We start from the raw sequence: 15163 nt of genomic DNA, 5'->3' as shown, positions 1-15163 counted from the left end.
TGTTTCCCATTCATAATGTGCAAGTATGAAATAAAGTTGCAGGAACTCACGACTGTGCAAATTAGCATGTAATATAAGTTAAATGATAAATAAAGTAATAGAAAAACTGTGTAATTGTGATAAGGGAATACATGAGAGGACAAAAGAAGTGAATGTAAGATGCACTAATTATTTACAGAGCAGATTTACAAGATTACAAAGTTAAATTAGATAGTTGTATACACAGCAAGGTAGTAATGATGAGGAAATTAATAAGCCTATGAGTTGCAACGCTGTTGATTGTGATTATGGAGACAGGTTATGGAATAGGATTAGGACCACTGCTAAAAAATAAAAAAAATCCTCAAAACCCACAAATTTTTCCTCGGAATTACGACTTTTTTTTTGTAAAATTCTTTCTTTGTTCTCAGAATTCGGATTTCTGTCTCTTTTCCACGAAATTCTTTGTTTGTAATTTTGACTTTTTTGTCTGTGAATTTTGAAAAAAAATAGACATAATAATTTCTCAAAAATGTACCAAATACACCAGACTTCTGATCTAGTTTAGACTTTTCTTGGAAGTTTGAGATTAAACTAAGAATGCTGACTTTACAAGCGGTTACAGAAGATGAATGAATGAATGAATGAATGTTGACTTTATTCTGAATTCTGACTTCTGTGTGTTAAAATTCTGACTTTAATGAGTTAAAAGTCCAAATGGGAGAAATCAAACTTTATTCAGAATTGAGATTTCTGACTTTTTTTTCTCTCAAAAAGCAAAAAGCTTTCAGTAGGAGTTTTTTTTTTTCTATTTAAACCTCAAACTTCCCGAGAACTGAAGAAGCTCATCGGATGAGTGGTGAAACGTCTTCTCAAAAAAACTCTACAAGTCCAGTTGCTTTTTCGAAACCCTTTGCTGGATATACCACGACCTGGATGACTGAGAACCTTCACAGAGACATATCTCTCAAAAAGAAAATTTGGAAAACAAATATGAATCCTGAATAAAGTTCTGATTTTTGAATCTGTAAAAAAAAAAGTAATAACCCCAAATCCTTTTTTTTTTCTTACCTAATTCTCTTTGTTAGTGTTTGCTATTTACAAGAAAGGACTAGATAATAATAATGTGAGGAATGCCGCATGAATACAGCAAATTAAAAAGAAATATATAACACCAGTTAGATCAGAGAATCACCACTTGTGTGTGTTTCCAGAAAGAAATATACACTGTTTTCTATCAGTGTTATCTTGTATGTCACCGAGTCCATGAAATGATGGATGTGTCTGGGTATTTATGCTCTAGATTACAGGAGGAACTGTGTTATTTTCTACCACCTGACAGTGGGATCAGTTAGTTGTGTAATCCAATAAGCTCCAGTCCGTATTTCCCCTCAAGCCCATCTGGCTCGCTGGCAGGGTTTGTTTACTGGCGGAGAGAGGCTGGGAAGAAGAAGGGGAACCTAGAGGACCTGAGAGACTGTACAATCTACCTCTGTCTGTGGAAGAAGAAGAAGAAAAGGAGAAATTAACTACAAACTCCCGTCTTCTGTTCTCTCCTCCAGATTGCCGCTCAGCTGCCGTCGCCAGGCATCTCTGCAGAGGCATGAACACAGCTTGGAGCATATATGTCTTTCTTTCTTTTTTTTTAATTCTCAAACAAAAAAAAGGAGTGAGGAGAGCTTGCTGAGCTGCGTCGAAGTCTGTCTGTCAGCCTTTTAGAGAGTGGAGGTCTCACTGAAATCTCTGCACCGACTGGAGAAGAGTTTAGGAGCGAGCGAGCTGCAGGATAAAAAAAAAAACAAATACCGTGCTATTACACAAGTTAAACAACCAAAACTGACTTGTGTCTGTGCTCTCTGTGGGACTTGAGAGGATTTTTTTTTTTTTTTTTTTTTTACGAAACACGCTAACGTTACGCCACGCATGCCACAACCATCGACTCAGCAGCAACAAAATCCCTCTGAATTAAGTCAAAGGTCGCTTGTTGTGATATTTCCACGCATGCATCTTTTCTGCTTTCTTAGCAAGAGGGTACATTGCAGGCAGACGCGTGTGCGTGACATTTGTTGAAGTTAAAATCAAGTGACTGGGCTGCTGAAATTTGCGCAAACTTCACTTGTGGCCTGGACTGGAGTCGGGGAGCCGAGGCTAGGCTGCTAGCTTGGTAGCTAGTTAGCTAGCTAGCGCAACTGCCGTTTGTTAGCACAGGCGCTAGCTCCTGCTACTCGGACAACGAGTCTTGTTTTTGTTCTTGTGTGCCGACACGGACAAGTCCAACCGGGCACGTTTAATAAGCCGAAGCGTTTAAAGTCTCAACAAGAGCACTCATGCACCGTGCTGGTGTTTGTTAATAGCGTGTTTTCATGCGGTGGCTAACTTTAGCAGCAGCAGCAACAGCGTTAGCTTGTGTTTGACTGAACACGTTGGACTCGTTCCTCCGCCCATCTTCCGGGATGTTTTTTATTTATTTTTGTTTACCAGTTGGCCCACGCCGCCAAACAAAACCAATTTCCTGAAGGTGTCCCCCCCCCCCTCTCTTAGTTTGAATTGCTATCCTCGCCAAGGAATATTCTGAATTTGACCCGGAGTTGTGCTGGATGGTGTCTTATCCCGGCTCAGTTATGAGGCTCCGGACTTTGTGTTTTGTTTTGGCCGCCGTCTGCCTTGTGATGTACAGTCATCGAGCGAGCGGAGAAAGTAAGTAACAATCATTATCACCTTTTTTTTTGTTTTGTTTTTTAGATTAATTAATATTTACCACATTAGCTGCCTTTTAATTGTTTAAAATTAAGTAGCTTGTTGCACTGTACAATTGCTTTTGTGTGCACTTAAGAAAACAGGAGTCATGCAATAAACTAGTGTGACAGAAATAATAATTTACAGACACACACTGGATTAAAAACAAAGTCAATCTGGTGTTGCGCAAATTTGTTTATTGCAAATGAGACGATTAAAACTGAAGTCTAAATACATGTAACCACTCTTTATTTGTGCAAAAGTAAATTAAAAAATCATCAAATAAATGATTGCTTATCGTATATCTTGATATACGTCCACGCATGTGGGTGTTTAGGATCAGAATAATTATAAAAATTATTATTATAGGAAACTACATACAAATTTAAAAACTAAATATGATATGTTTTGCATTTAATTTAAATGCACATGCTAAGAATTACTACAAACACACTGATGATTAGTGCAGATACCTGCTGCAGTATTGGCATAGGCTGCAGATTTTTTTTTTTGTTTTGTTAGACAGGGATTGAGAAAGGCAGTCAGGCAGAAACAGTCATGTTGTAGACAGTCACCGCATTGAAGGGACAAAGGTTAACACTTATCGGCCGTGTGAGTTCGCAGGAACTGTAAACAAAATGTTTTGTCCCAATTAAGTAAGTAAGTCTGAGAATTTAGTGGAATTAATGGGTTGTTATTGTAGATGGAAAGCCTCGGCTTGTTGCTGTGGTCAGTGCAGGAATGTAACAATAAGCCCTCTTTACAGCTCCCGACAATCCCTTTATATTCACCAGCCCGGGTGATAAGTACAAAAAAGCGCATTTGCAGTCGCCTGGAGACATTTTGGCATTACTCAAACATCACACTGTCTGCATACTCGCACTGTTTTGTAATCTGTACTTTAAACTAATATTTGTTATGAGGAAATTTCTCGCGAACCCGTGCGACTGCTTTCTGCTGCAGCTCACTGTACAGTAAGCATTTTAAAGATGACAACAAAGGAGATAGCGAAGGTGACACTGCACAGATCACTCTTTGGCCCCTTTACTAGGAAATTTAATTATTTCTAAGCAGATGATTCTCTAGGGAGGTTATCAGTGATTTACTGGAGAATAGATGAAGAATTTCCAAACTTTTTCGTCTGTAAACAGCTGGATTCGTTGTTTCTCTGCTGTCAAGCCAGTATAACTTGATGAAATAGTGCTTGGCTTTGCCTCGCTGGAGGAAACATTGGCTTGTGTTCAGTCCATCTGTCATTACTTTGTTTTGAGTTTTGTAGTGTGAGATAACTCCCAAAGTATTGATTAAAAATAGCTGCCAGACTTTTAAAACCAATCTGATATCAAAATAATACTTTAAATCCTTCCTTTCGTAGATATTTGGCAATCCAACGCGCATGTGCTGTACACAGAAGAATAATAAAGTTGAAACAATATTCTACAGATCAGTTGAAGGCTGTTAGGTTGTCTCTTGTAATTAAAACGCTTAATAGCTTCAATTTTGTCCTACAGTTCTTTAAGCCAAGCAAATAAACTGAATTTTATCTGATTCAAAGACAGATGAACAGAAGCTTCTCCCATGTATATCACAAGACATTTGTTTTACTGATTGAACGTACAGACTGCAGCTGCAGCAGCTTTAAAACCCATGCTGCTGCAGAATATGGTGTTAGTTTGACTTAAGAGGCGCTCTGAAGGAAAAAGGAAAGCACAGGCACTCTCACCTGTCATCAGATTTTAGTGAGGGGCGAATGGAGAGATGTCATCAGACCAGTTTGAGCGAGAATTTTAGGGCGTAAATCAGAAGTCAGTTGTGTAATTGCTTTGCCGCCCCCCTCTCGCTCCTCTCAGACTTGAGAGAACCGCAGAAGGGGAAAAGTGGAACCTGGGCTTCACACTGGCCGATTTCATAAGCTGGACTGACCACCGTTGAAAGCTTTGCATTTGTTTGGGGTGTTTGGGATATTTTGGTGCGTTTAGTGTGTGTGTGTGCTTTTAGCCTCACAGGTTTGTGATGGTTTTATTATTAGTATGTTGTGTTGAATCTTGTCTTACTTTTCTTGCGCGCGCAGCTACAATATTTGTGGTATTGGCAGCAGCTACAGAAATACAGGCACAAGCAGCTTCCAGCCCGGTCTCAGGTGGCCGAGTCTGGTTATTGTTGTACCACGATAACACATCAGTTTGAGAGCGTCAAATGGCAGGGGCTCGCCGTGAAGCCACCGGCACCCTGTTGCTGAGAGCCACTCTGATCAGAACAAGTCATGTAATCGGGCAGCAATCCAGCAATCCTGGCGCTCTTTATTTACGCCTCCTGACAAGGAAGGCAATCGTAAAGTGATGAACACTACACACAAACTGCCACAGTGGCCTCAAGTACCGAAGTCATGAGTTTGTTTGACATGTGCACAATACAATGATTTTTGCACTTGTCACGTTCAACAATAGCCGAGTAATCCTGGTTGACAGGTTCATGTTTATGTGCTGCTTGAAAACTGAGTAATCTGACACACCTGCACTCTTTCATTTTGTCCACACATTTGTTTGACAAGGGAATCTTGGCGTGTTAGATCCTTACCCTTGTCACAATGCCCCTGTTAACAGGAAATAATGCTTGTTATTGTGCTGTCACACTTTAGAGGTAATTATTACCTCCCCGACAATGTTGTCCTTGTGGACTGTGACACACAAAGCAAACAGTCGGCCGTTTTCAATTGTCGTGTCGTCCGTGGCTCTCGTTTATCTGACGTGTCCTGCAGCGTTGGTTTTTGTCGTGCCCGTGGCGCCGGCTTGAATCTGTGGCTGAACGAGTCGATGAGAGGGATAACTCTGATTGGCTGTTCGTTTTTACGTCGTCATCTCATCAAAACATTCCAATAAACAAATATTTACGACGTGATCATCTAGAACGGATAAACTGCACCAGCATGATTCAAGAGAGGACAGCTCTGTACGACGGTTTGTAGCTGGCTAATCGTAGCTAGCTAATCGTAGCTTGTCTGGTTTCTTGATCTTTAGAAAATCTTTGTAGACGTACAAGCTACCTGGCCATTGGCTGGAGCATTTGTAGAGTGTTGAAGTCCACATTTCTGGCATAAGCCACATGAGGTGACGTCACAGTTGACCTTCATTGCCGGTACTTCTTGGCCGCTTGAAGTTTAAGTCTTTTAAAAGGCTGTTATGTATCCTGATTACGAAAGCCACTAGTAAACTTGAGCAGGACACTTGTCATTTTAGTGTCGTATTACTGAGGGTTTTCAAAGTAACAGATGTTCTAAATTTAAAAAAAAAAGACGACAAAAAAATGATAGGGTTGTGATTTTTATTTATATTTATACATGACATGATTTTTATTTTTATTTTTTTGCTAACCAGCAGACGGAGTAATATATAAGTGAGTGCCGCCGGTGGGCAGCTGAATCACAAAATGATCTTTGGTCCAGAGCCACAGTATACACATTGCACAATCCCAAGAGAGAGCTTTGTGGTCACTCTCTTTCACTGAGTTACTCTCTATTTAAAGAGCCGGACCTGAATTACTTCGGTTTAAACTGATCTTTTTTTGTTTTGGTTTGCTGTATTGTTAACGCGTTGCGCTTCCCATTATGATAATGGGTTCTACTTCTGCACCTGCCGACAAAACATTTATAGTCAGGTCCATACGGTTGAGAGCGAGCTCGACTCTTGACCAATTTCCCAAAAAGAGTCATAGTAATGTCACGATCTGACCTCTGTGTGACAGTGAAAAAATGACAAACTATATAAATAGATATAAAGATTATTTCGCCAGTTCAGAACAGATATTAAAGTTAGATAAAGTGTTTCCATTGTAGGTGTTAACAGTGGACGATATCACTCGCATCAGTTTAGAAGCAGTGAATCTCTAGTTAGATGTAGCCGGTGTTCGGAAAATAACACAACAGCGAAACCTTGAAAAGGGAAGTGTTGCAATCACTTGAGTGTTTGTGTTCTTGCATGCTTGTTGAGGCCTCGTCTCTCTCTCTCCGAGACCCAGTGATAGTACACACCATCAGTGTAACAACCTGTAGCCCCTATACTACCATACCCTCCCCAGCAACTTCCTTCTCTAGACTTGAAGCCATCGATGCCTGTTGATGCTTGTAGCTGTCGTGAAAGGATTGTAGGTCTGTACTGAGCTCAAAGTGGACAGATTGTGGAGCTCAGACTGTGCAGAGCTGACTCCCTTTGGTACAGATATGTACAGTATTTATGTTCTGCATTAGCGCTTCAGTGAGTTATAGGTCAGTGCATGTTGAGTTAAGTTTAGGTCCATCTTGTGACCCAGACATGATTTACATGAGGCCGTCACAAATGTATGTGTCAGGATTTATTGTGAGGACGGTGACATGTCATAAGTTGCATGTCAGCTACTTTTGGTTGTAATTGTTTGCTGCATGTCAGCATTGTTGCACAGATTTGTGACATGGAAGTTGCGTAATCAGGGTCACAGATGTCAGCTGTAAGGTCTTGTGGCTAGATTTGTTTCTCTCAAATGTGATCAAGCTGTATCGATTTCCTTTACGCCTGACTGTGGTCTGATTACTACGTGAACCAGGGCACCTGCAAGCATCGGCTACATGATCCGCATGCAGTAATGACAAGTCAAGTTGATCAACAGAAAGTGTATCAGTTAAAGTAATAATAATTTTTTCACTGGATATTTTTCTGGAAAAAATCCAAACATTTGATGGTTAAAGGTTCAGAAATTGGACAATATTTTACTTTTCCCTGTGTTACAGTTACATTACACTGAATCAGAGGTCTTTGGGTTTTGTTGGTCAAACAGTGTAAGATCTATTAAGACACACTCTTCTATTTTCTTATCAGATTAATCAGTTAGAAAAAAAAAAAAATTATTGTGTGGGACAAATAGATTTTTAATTAATCATATGGTCTGATAGCCACGTCTACGTATGAAGTGTTTCGCTTGCCTCCCATCGCCTCGTTGCTGACAGTAGTTACCAAGGCAACCCATTTGTGTATTTCCCACCCGAAATGTTTCAGAGTCAAACAAGTGAATATGGATGGATGGATGGCGCTAGCTCTCCTTGCCATTACTGATCTTTATTTGAAAAGAAGTTTCCGTCAAGAAGTTTCCGGGTTTCACTGCTGTAAATGTTTGAAGGACATATATCACTCAACCGTATCAGTCGCTCCCATTGGTTGTCACCTACTTCGTCTTACTAAGATGATGTCTTGTTGCCACGTCGCTCTTTTGTTTGTAAAGAATACAGCTTCACAACTTATTAGATCACTCTCGTCTTCAGATGTTTCAACTGAAAGTCTCCAGGTCTTTAGCAGACCTGCTCATTTGAGAACACTTTCTTTACAGATGACTAAAACAATCAAATCCTTAACAAAATAGCTTCTGATCAGTTGTTTCCAATGATGTGTGCTTAAACGTCAACACGTCCAAAAAGTTAAAGAATTGATGAACATTTGATCTTTAAAGGTTGATCATCAGAAACACTTTAAAGAGACAAGGACCAACAACCAATCCAGGATTTGTTGCTCTAATTAGAAATATTAAAACTTAACTCAACGATCTTTATCTCTCTCCTGTCTGGTTGTCGTACTTATTATTATTATTATTATGAACAGTTCTTTCCTTGCTCACAGTGTTAATGAAATGGAAAACCGCCGCACTCCTCTATTTTAATTAAGATTAAAAGTACATCCCTCTCATTGGCGTGGGCAGTGAGAGGCGTTTGATGGCCGAGTGCAATCAATAGAAATCTGTCCACTAATGACTCTAATTGATGATTCAGCGCACCGTGGATTTGTTTTCTGTCTTGTCTGGCTCAGAGTAGGAGATGAACAGAGAGCTGGACCTGGCTTGTCACCATAGTAACCTTTGTGATGTCTCCCAGTTTCTTTTTTTTTTTTTTTTGTTTGTTTTGTGTATTTTATTTCTCAATAATACGTGAAGGGCTCCTGGTTTGTTTTGCTGGAGCAGAGTCTTGTCGTCATGGAATAGGATTAAGTCCCTCTCTCCAAAACAACAAAGGGGTCTTGTTTTTCCGACTTGTGCCAGAGTTTTGTTTCTGAACTCGGCGTTCACACGTGGAGAGGAACGGTTTGCGCGCTTCCTTCTCTGCCGCCGCCGCCGCTCTAAAATTCCTCACTTACACACCAGGGCTGCTATGTTCCAGTTTCCAGTGTGAGCCACTATCGGTACGACTGGAGTGTATTAGATTCTCTATTGGGAATGTGGTTCTAAAAATACTGGCCTGGCTGAAAGTGTACACTGATAGGAGCCTGGACTCGCCGCCCTGTGATGATTCTCCACGGGGTCACTTAGTACGCCGCTGTTTGACTTTACTGAGGCTGCAGAGCCCCTGTCCCTCCATATTGTCCTCTTCGGCTAGAGTTTTGACTGTGTGTGGGGCCTTCTGTGAGACATAGAACGGCTCTTTGTAGTTGCACATGTGTTCCCTCACGGATCTACACTGGGCTGCATTTGCCAGCAGACTCATCTGGCAGTAACTGTCAGTTTGATAGGAAATGTTTAATTTGGAGGTGGATGTGTTGAAATGAAAGGATTGCGGCCCGCCATACATGTTTATAACTCAGCCGTGCCTCAGAGACCACAAGGAGAGAGAGTGTGTGTCATTTCAAAAGAGAAACGTGCCTTTTAACAAGCTGCCGTTGAAAACCATGATAAAACGCTTGGGCTGCATTTTAAACAAGCCTTAATAAAGTTGTAGGTTCAACTCCAGACAACTGCTTCACATTGAGCTTGATCGTTATGTAACGGAAAGTGTAAAACAAGCTGCTGCTATAAAGAGGTGCACGCCTAGCTGTTGTACCCCTTCACCACGGGGTTGACCAGTTGGCCTGATATGCCCCACTCCATGGTGGGTCAGTGAGTAAACAAATACAGTCCTCTCACCAGCCGACCCCCTCCCCTCCACGTCTCCAGCTGTGCCGTGACTTGTGAGCCATAAAATCAAGGCTGGAATGTCCCACTCTGCACCTGCAAAGGAAAAACTTCTTTATTACCGTCATCACTTGTGTTAAATCACACAGAACATATGCTTTAATGTTTGGCTGATTACCAGGAGAGAGAGCGAAGGAAACCCTTAATGCTGTCAGCTTTCTTTAAACACAACCCCCCCCCGAGTTAGTGTTTGATAGAAGGTTTAAAGAGACGACACTAGATAATCAGAAGTTACGGCGCTCTGGACTATCATCTAGGGATGAAATAATATACACTCACTGTAGGGCTGGACCAAAAATCATATCTGTCTATATTTTAGTTGAGAGCCGATGTACGGTTTATATCTTAGTATTCTTTCCAGACAATTCTTAGTCAAAGCCACAAATGTTAGCAGACACTTTTATTAACAGACTTCTGTACATTTATATGAAAAATTGCTTTAAAAATAAATTTCTGGCAATATATTCAATAAAAATTCCATTTGAATAAAATAAAAAACAAACTATATCAATATAAACGGTACACTTTGAGCCTATATCTACTATGAAAATATATTAGTATATCTTAAAAACTCCATATAGCGTCCAGCCCTACTCACTTGCCAAAACATTAGGTACACCAGTGAAAACAGATGCATTCTAATAGAACGAAACCGCACAAGAAAGGTGATAATTCAACTATATGGTCATTTTTTTTTTTTTTATCTTAAACTGTATTGGATGTAACACAAAAGTGTTTCTGTTATTACTGTGGCACACTGACTACAATGGGGTTGTCAAATTAATAGAAACGTGTCGGTCCAACACAATACAATTCAGTAATGTTCTGGAGGGACAAGGGAGACCTGGACAAAATTAGGCAGGTGGTCATAATGTTATGTCTGATCTGTGTTTACTAAATGATTATAATTTCATTCAAGTAAAAGGTTTTGCTTTTTACTTTAAATGGAATATTTGGGGGTTTTGAATAGTTCACGTAACTTGAAAACATATTTGTGTCTGTTAGAAAATGTGACTGATTTGTCGGAGAAGTAATTGACATATAAATGATAAATATTGTCTTGCGCCATTGTCATAGAGAACAGCAAAATAAAAATGTAACCCATCTGCGCAATAGGAGAGTAAAGGAATTTCTCGTCGAACCGGATCATGTGTCTGGGTGAACCGTGACAAAGCCACAAATCTACTACTGGTGCAATACATGACCATTAGTGCCTCTGTTCCCCTCGTAGACAAATGTTTTTAATGCATTAGCTAATGTTTTTTTATGGTCTTGAGTTTCAGAAGCCAGTCCACAAATCAGCTCGACATAAACCAAGGATGAGCACAGGCTCACGTTGATGACAGCGCTCCATATTTGACGGTGGCTCAGAGCCAGATATGTGGTTGCTAAACAAAATGTCAGTGAAGTTGGTCTGGTCTTCATCAAAGCCAGAGACATAACCACATATTTTTCAGTAAATTTTCCCCTCTAATTATCAAGAGATCTATTTTTTCCCCTCCTTGAGACCATGTCTGACTTCTTGTTTTTTCCAGTGTGCAGAGCAGACATCTTGTGAAATGTATCAGTCACGTTCAGCAGTTGTAATCCACAGACTGCTGCATGACATAAATTGGCTTTGGGATTTTTTTTTGTTCACACCCAAGAGCTTAGACATTTCTTTTCTAAATGGTGTATAGTTAAGTTACCCACGAGATTGTACTGTACATTTAAACCTTTCCCACAGTACTGTTTGAGCCAGGTTTTTACTACTAATTATTCTGTGAGTGGTCCATGAATATATATATCATCTCTAAAGCACCACTCTCTTTCCCTGCTTGTCTTTTTCAGTTTGTCCAAGTAAGGACATCCGCAACAATGTGACCAACCTGCATACGCTCGAGAACTGCACTGTGATCGAAGGCCACCTGAAGATCCTACTCATGTTCAAGACCAAGCCCGAGGATTTCAAAGGCCTCAGTTTCCCTAAGCTGATGGTGGTTACCGACTACCTGTTGCTCTTCAGGGTTTACGGCCTGGAGACCCTCAGCGATCTGTTCCCCAACCTGACGGTCATCAGAGGCAACAACCTGTTCTTCAACTACGCTCTAGTGATGTTCGAGATGCTCCAGCTGCGAGAGATTGGTCTCCATAGCTTGATGAATATCACCAGGGGAGCCGTGAGGATTGAGAAGAACCCAGATCTCTGCTATCTCTCCACTCTGGACTGGTCCAAGATCCTGGACTCGGTGGAGGACAACTACATCATGGCCAACAAGAACAACAGAGAGTGTGGCGACGTGTGCCCAGGCACGGCCGAGGGAAAGACCACCTGCCAGACGACCACCATCAACGGACACTTCAGCGAGCGCTGCTGGACACACTACGAATGTCAAAGAAGTAAGCAGCCTTTTCTTATAAGTCTATACTGTAATTGTTCTCTGTGATTCTTTATGGTAGAGTCCAAAGCTTGGACCTGAGGGGGTGTCAACAAGACACTTGGGCAGTCTTAAAATTTGTTAAAGAACAATCATTGACACTGTAAATTTACTAGATGGAAGACATTCTTCGTTGCAAACTCAGTGACACCAACACGCTGCCAGTTTATTAGGGTCCGCCAAGCTAAACCTAGCTCACTCATAGTATATTCACAGATGCTCTTAATATAACTCCTCACCACTCATTTAGAACTGAAGGACCTGCTCCGATGACTGGTGAAAGTCAAGGCCAGTTGTCTTAAACCCTGAATTAATAAAGGTTATAATGTTAATGAAAAGTGTTAATTGGTTGCACATCTCAAACTTCCCAAATCAAGAACAGAATCCTTTCATTTCACTGTCACGTTTATTTGGCTCACATTAAATAAATCTTATACTTGTTGGTGCTGAGCCGTCCTCAGAGCGTTACAGGTATGGTAATCCCAGTCACATTTCACAAAGTCACTAATTTAAATAACATTTTAAGCTGAACTCATTAAGTCCATGTGGTGTTGTTGTATTGAGTGTGCGTATCCAAAACATTTCTAACGCTGAGACGGTTTCTTGAAATGATTATAAACTTAAGTATCTGTTGAAACGTTTTATTCAACTACTTTGACAAATGTGCTTCAATAATTTATCCTAGAGACGTCTGTGACCCAGTCAGCATTTAAAGAGTTTTTGATACTCTGCAAATGCCTAATATGCTTTATTGTCCTTTTCAAACGCTAAGGAGACTGCCTTCGATTTGGCAATGTTGAATTAGTATTTTTAACATTCAGTTGTCATTAATTAAGACAGTTTGTCTTTGATGGTTCTTAAGATATTTAGTATGACAAGTCGGGATAAAAAACAAAATACGACCGACTTGGAAAACTCTTAATGGTTACGGTTTTGTCATTTGGTATTTTCAGCTTTAAACTTGAATTTATACATCTTAGTATGGATTTTATATTAGTCTCTGAGATTAAATTTAATCAAGGTGAAAAAAAGATGTCAACCTTAATTCATGATCCGTACATACTACATTTTCTTGATCTCTTTTTTTGAATGTAGTGAACGTTCCTTGACAGGTTAACAGATTATATCAAGATCCAGCCATTAGGTCTGGATTATGTTAGAGTTTTGGGTCATAATATTACATTTTTCTCGCATACATTTTTGCCAGTGATTAGAGGCAGCTCCTCATGTACTTTTTCTCAGCTACTTTCCATCAACACATCATTATTTCCATTCCCCTTTAGCGCTTGCAACAGGTCTAACCAGTCTCAACATTTACAGGATTCAGCTCCGTTTGAATCCCTTACAAGCCTATAAGGGCTACTGTTTGAAAACACAATACCTCTTTGTTCTATCAGAATGAATCATAAATAGCTTCCAAGTTGAGTTGACCCAATGCAGTTGTGCCCTTGTGTATCATGTGCCAGGTTTAGTTAAGTAGGTCAAATTTTGTGGCAGTGCAGCTTGACCTGCACTCTAACGTGATGCGACACCTCGTCGGTTAGTCTTTGAATGTTTACACTCAATAGACTGGAGTGTTGTATGTTGTGTTGGGACGTTGGAAACCACGGCACATTTCTCGTTTCCCCCTGTAAGCACATTTCCCCGCTGTGTTTCTTGCTTTTACTCTAAAACAACAAGCCCACCCATTTCACACTGCCAGAGAGTTCAAGTTCAAGTGCGGAGAAGAATTTTGCGCATGGGTGCTGTCTGAACACCTTGGCTCGCACCATTACACAACACTGCGTACATTAGTCTGACAACTCCTTTGAACCAGATCCTCAGCACATGTCTGCCTTTTCAAGCTCTCACTAATGTTTGTTTGGAGCAGCGGCTCTCTGTAGGGCCGACCAGGGCCCATTATTAAGCTCTTTAGCCCCCTTGCCACAGATGAGTATATTTATAGTTTTTCCACTTGTTGACTTTAGCTCACAAGCTCGTAGTAATCAGAAATCCTTCTAGACATTTGCAGCATAAGGACAGAAGTCTTATTGTTAAATTGTGGTCATGTGGTTAATCTTAAAACGGAAGTGTTTTATGGAAAAAAACAAAAAAGTAATAATTTCACAGCGGAGATGATTTCCTAATTGTGTGACATCTTGTGTTGTTAAATCAAGACCAGACGCTGACTGGCGCGGCACTGATCTCCGATCATGGGCCGGCTTTCTGCACGGGCTGGGCCTGTGGTCTTGTGGTCTGGGACCTGTGGTTTTTTGCCTACTTTCACTGAAGCATGAAAAGACCCGTTAAGTTCCAGTTAGAACCGCAGGAGAGAGCGCGAGGCATTTGCCGTCCTCTTCAGATGCAACCTCTATCTGCTTTTTATAGATCTACTGTAGTGGTTGAAGTGAGCCACTTTGCCCCAAAAAAACTTTCTTTCATTCTTTACTTCTGCCCTCTTTGACTCAGTTGCCTTTTAAAAACGTATGTCATATGTTATACCAAAACTATCCTTTTCTTTGCACTCATTGTGCTGTCTCAAATGGAGAATTGGCTGTCACATTGTTTTTCAGTGATAGCTTTTAATATGTAAGAATAACCAAAATGTGAATTATCTTTAAGGAACCTTTTAATTTTAAAGTAAGACCCTGTATTAAAATCTTTCCTGAGTGATACCATGGCAAGTATCCAGCTTCAAGTACTTGTGTTCACACCTTGAATTAAAATGTATCTCCATTCGTCTCGAAACATCACTTGAGATCTGATAACAGGTTTAGGTTTCTGTATGTAAATAAACACCGACATCATCTGGGGTTCATTAGAATATCAAGCAAACAGCTGGTTCACTGGTTAAATAGGTCACTACCAGTGTTTCTTAACCACAAACAGTGTTGACATGGGGGTATGATACAAATTGTGGATCTTAATGAGCTGTGGAGTCTCTCTCACTCTCACCCGCTGGAAGAATACATGTTAAGTTATGCAAAGTGGCTGTTCTCTGATCTCAAACGTGTCCTCAATGCGTCTCAAGTGTGTTCACACCTGTTTTTTTTAGCTGGGTACTTGTGATCAGATCACGCAGGACTCATGTT

At 40.4% G+C, this 15163-nt stretch overlaps 1 protein-coding gene across 1 annotated transcript in view; it reads left to right on the top strand.

The window, feature by feature from the left end:
* Positions 1 to 1459: 1459 nt before the first annotated feature.
* insra (insulin receptor a) overlaps positions 1460 to 15163 on the top strand; it is a 45315-nt gene continuing 31611 nt past the window's right edge. Inside the window, exons 1-2 of the mRNA XM_084546668.1 lie at positions 1460 to 2676; positions 11506 to 12054. Of these exons, the coding sequence (XP_084402794.1) occupies positions 2577 to 2676; positions 11506 to 12054 (649 nt within the window). The 5' untranslated portion in view covers positions 1460 to 2576. The remainder of the gene's footprint in view (positions 2677 to 11505; positions 12055 to 15163) is intronic.

The sequence above is a fragment of the Chelon labrosus genome, assembly GCF_963514085.1.
Source record: "Chelon labrosus genome assembly, chromosome: 6".
In the NCBI taxonomy this organism is placed as follows: domain Eukaryota; kingdom Metazoa; phylum Chordata; class Actinopteri; order Mugiliformes; family Mugilidae; genus Chelon; species Chelon labrosus.
This window is presented reverse-complemented; position numbering and strand designations above follow the sequence as displayed.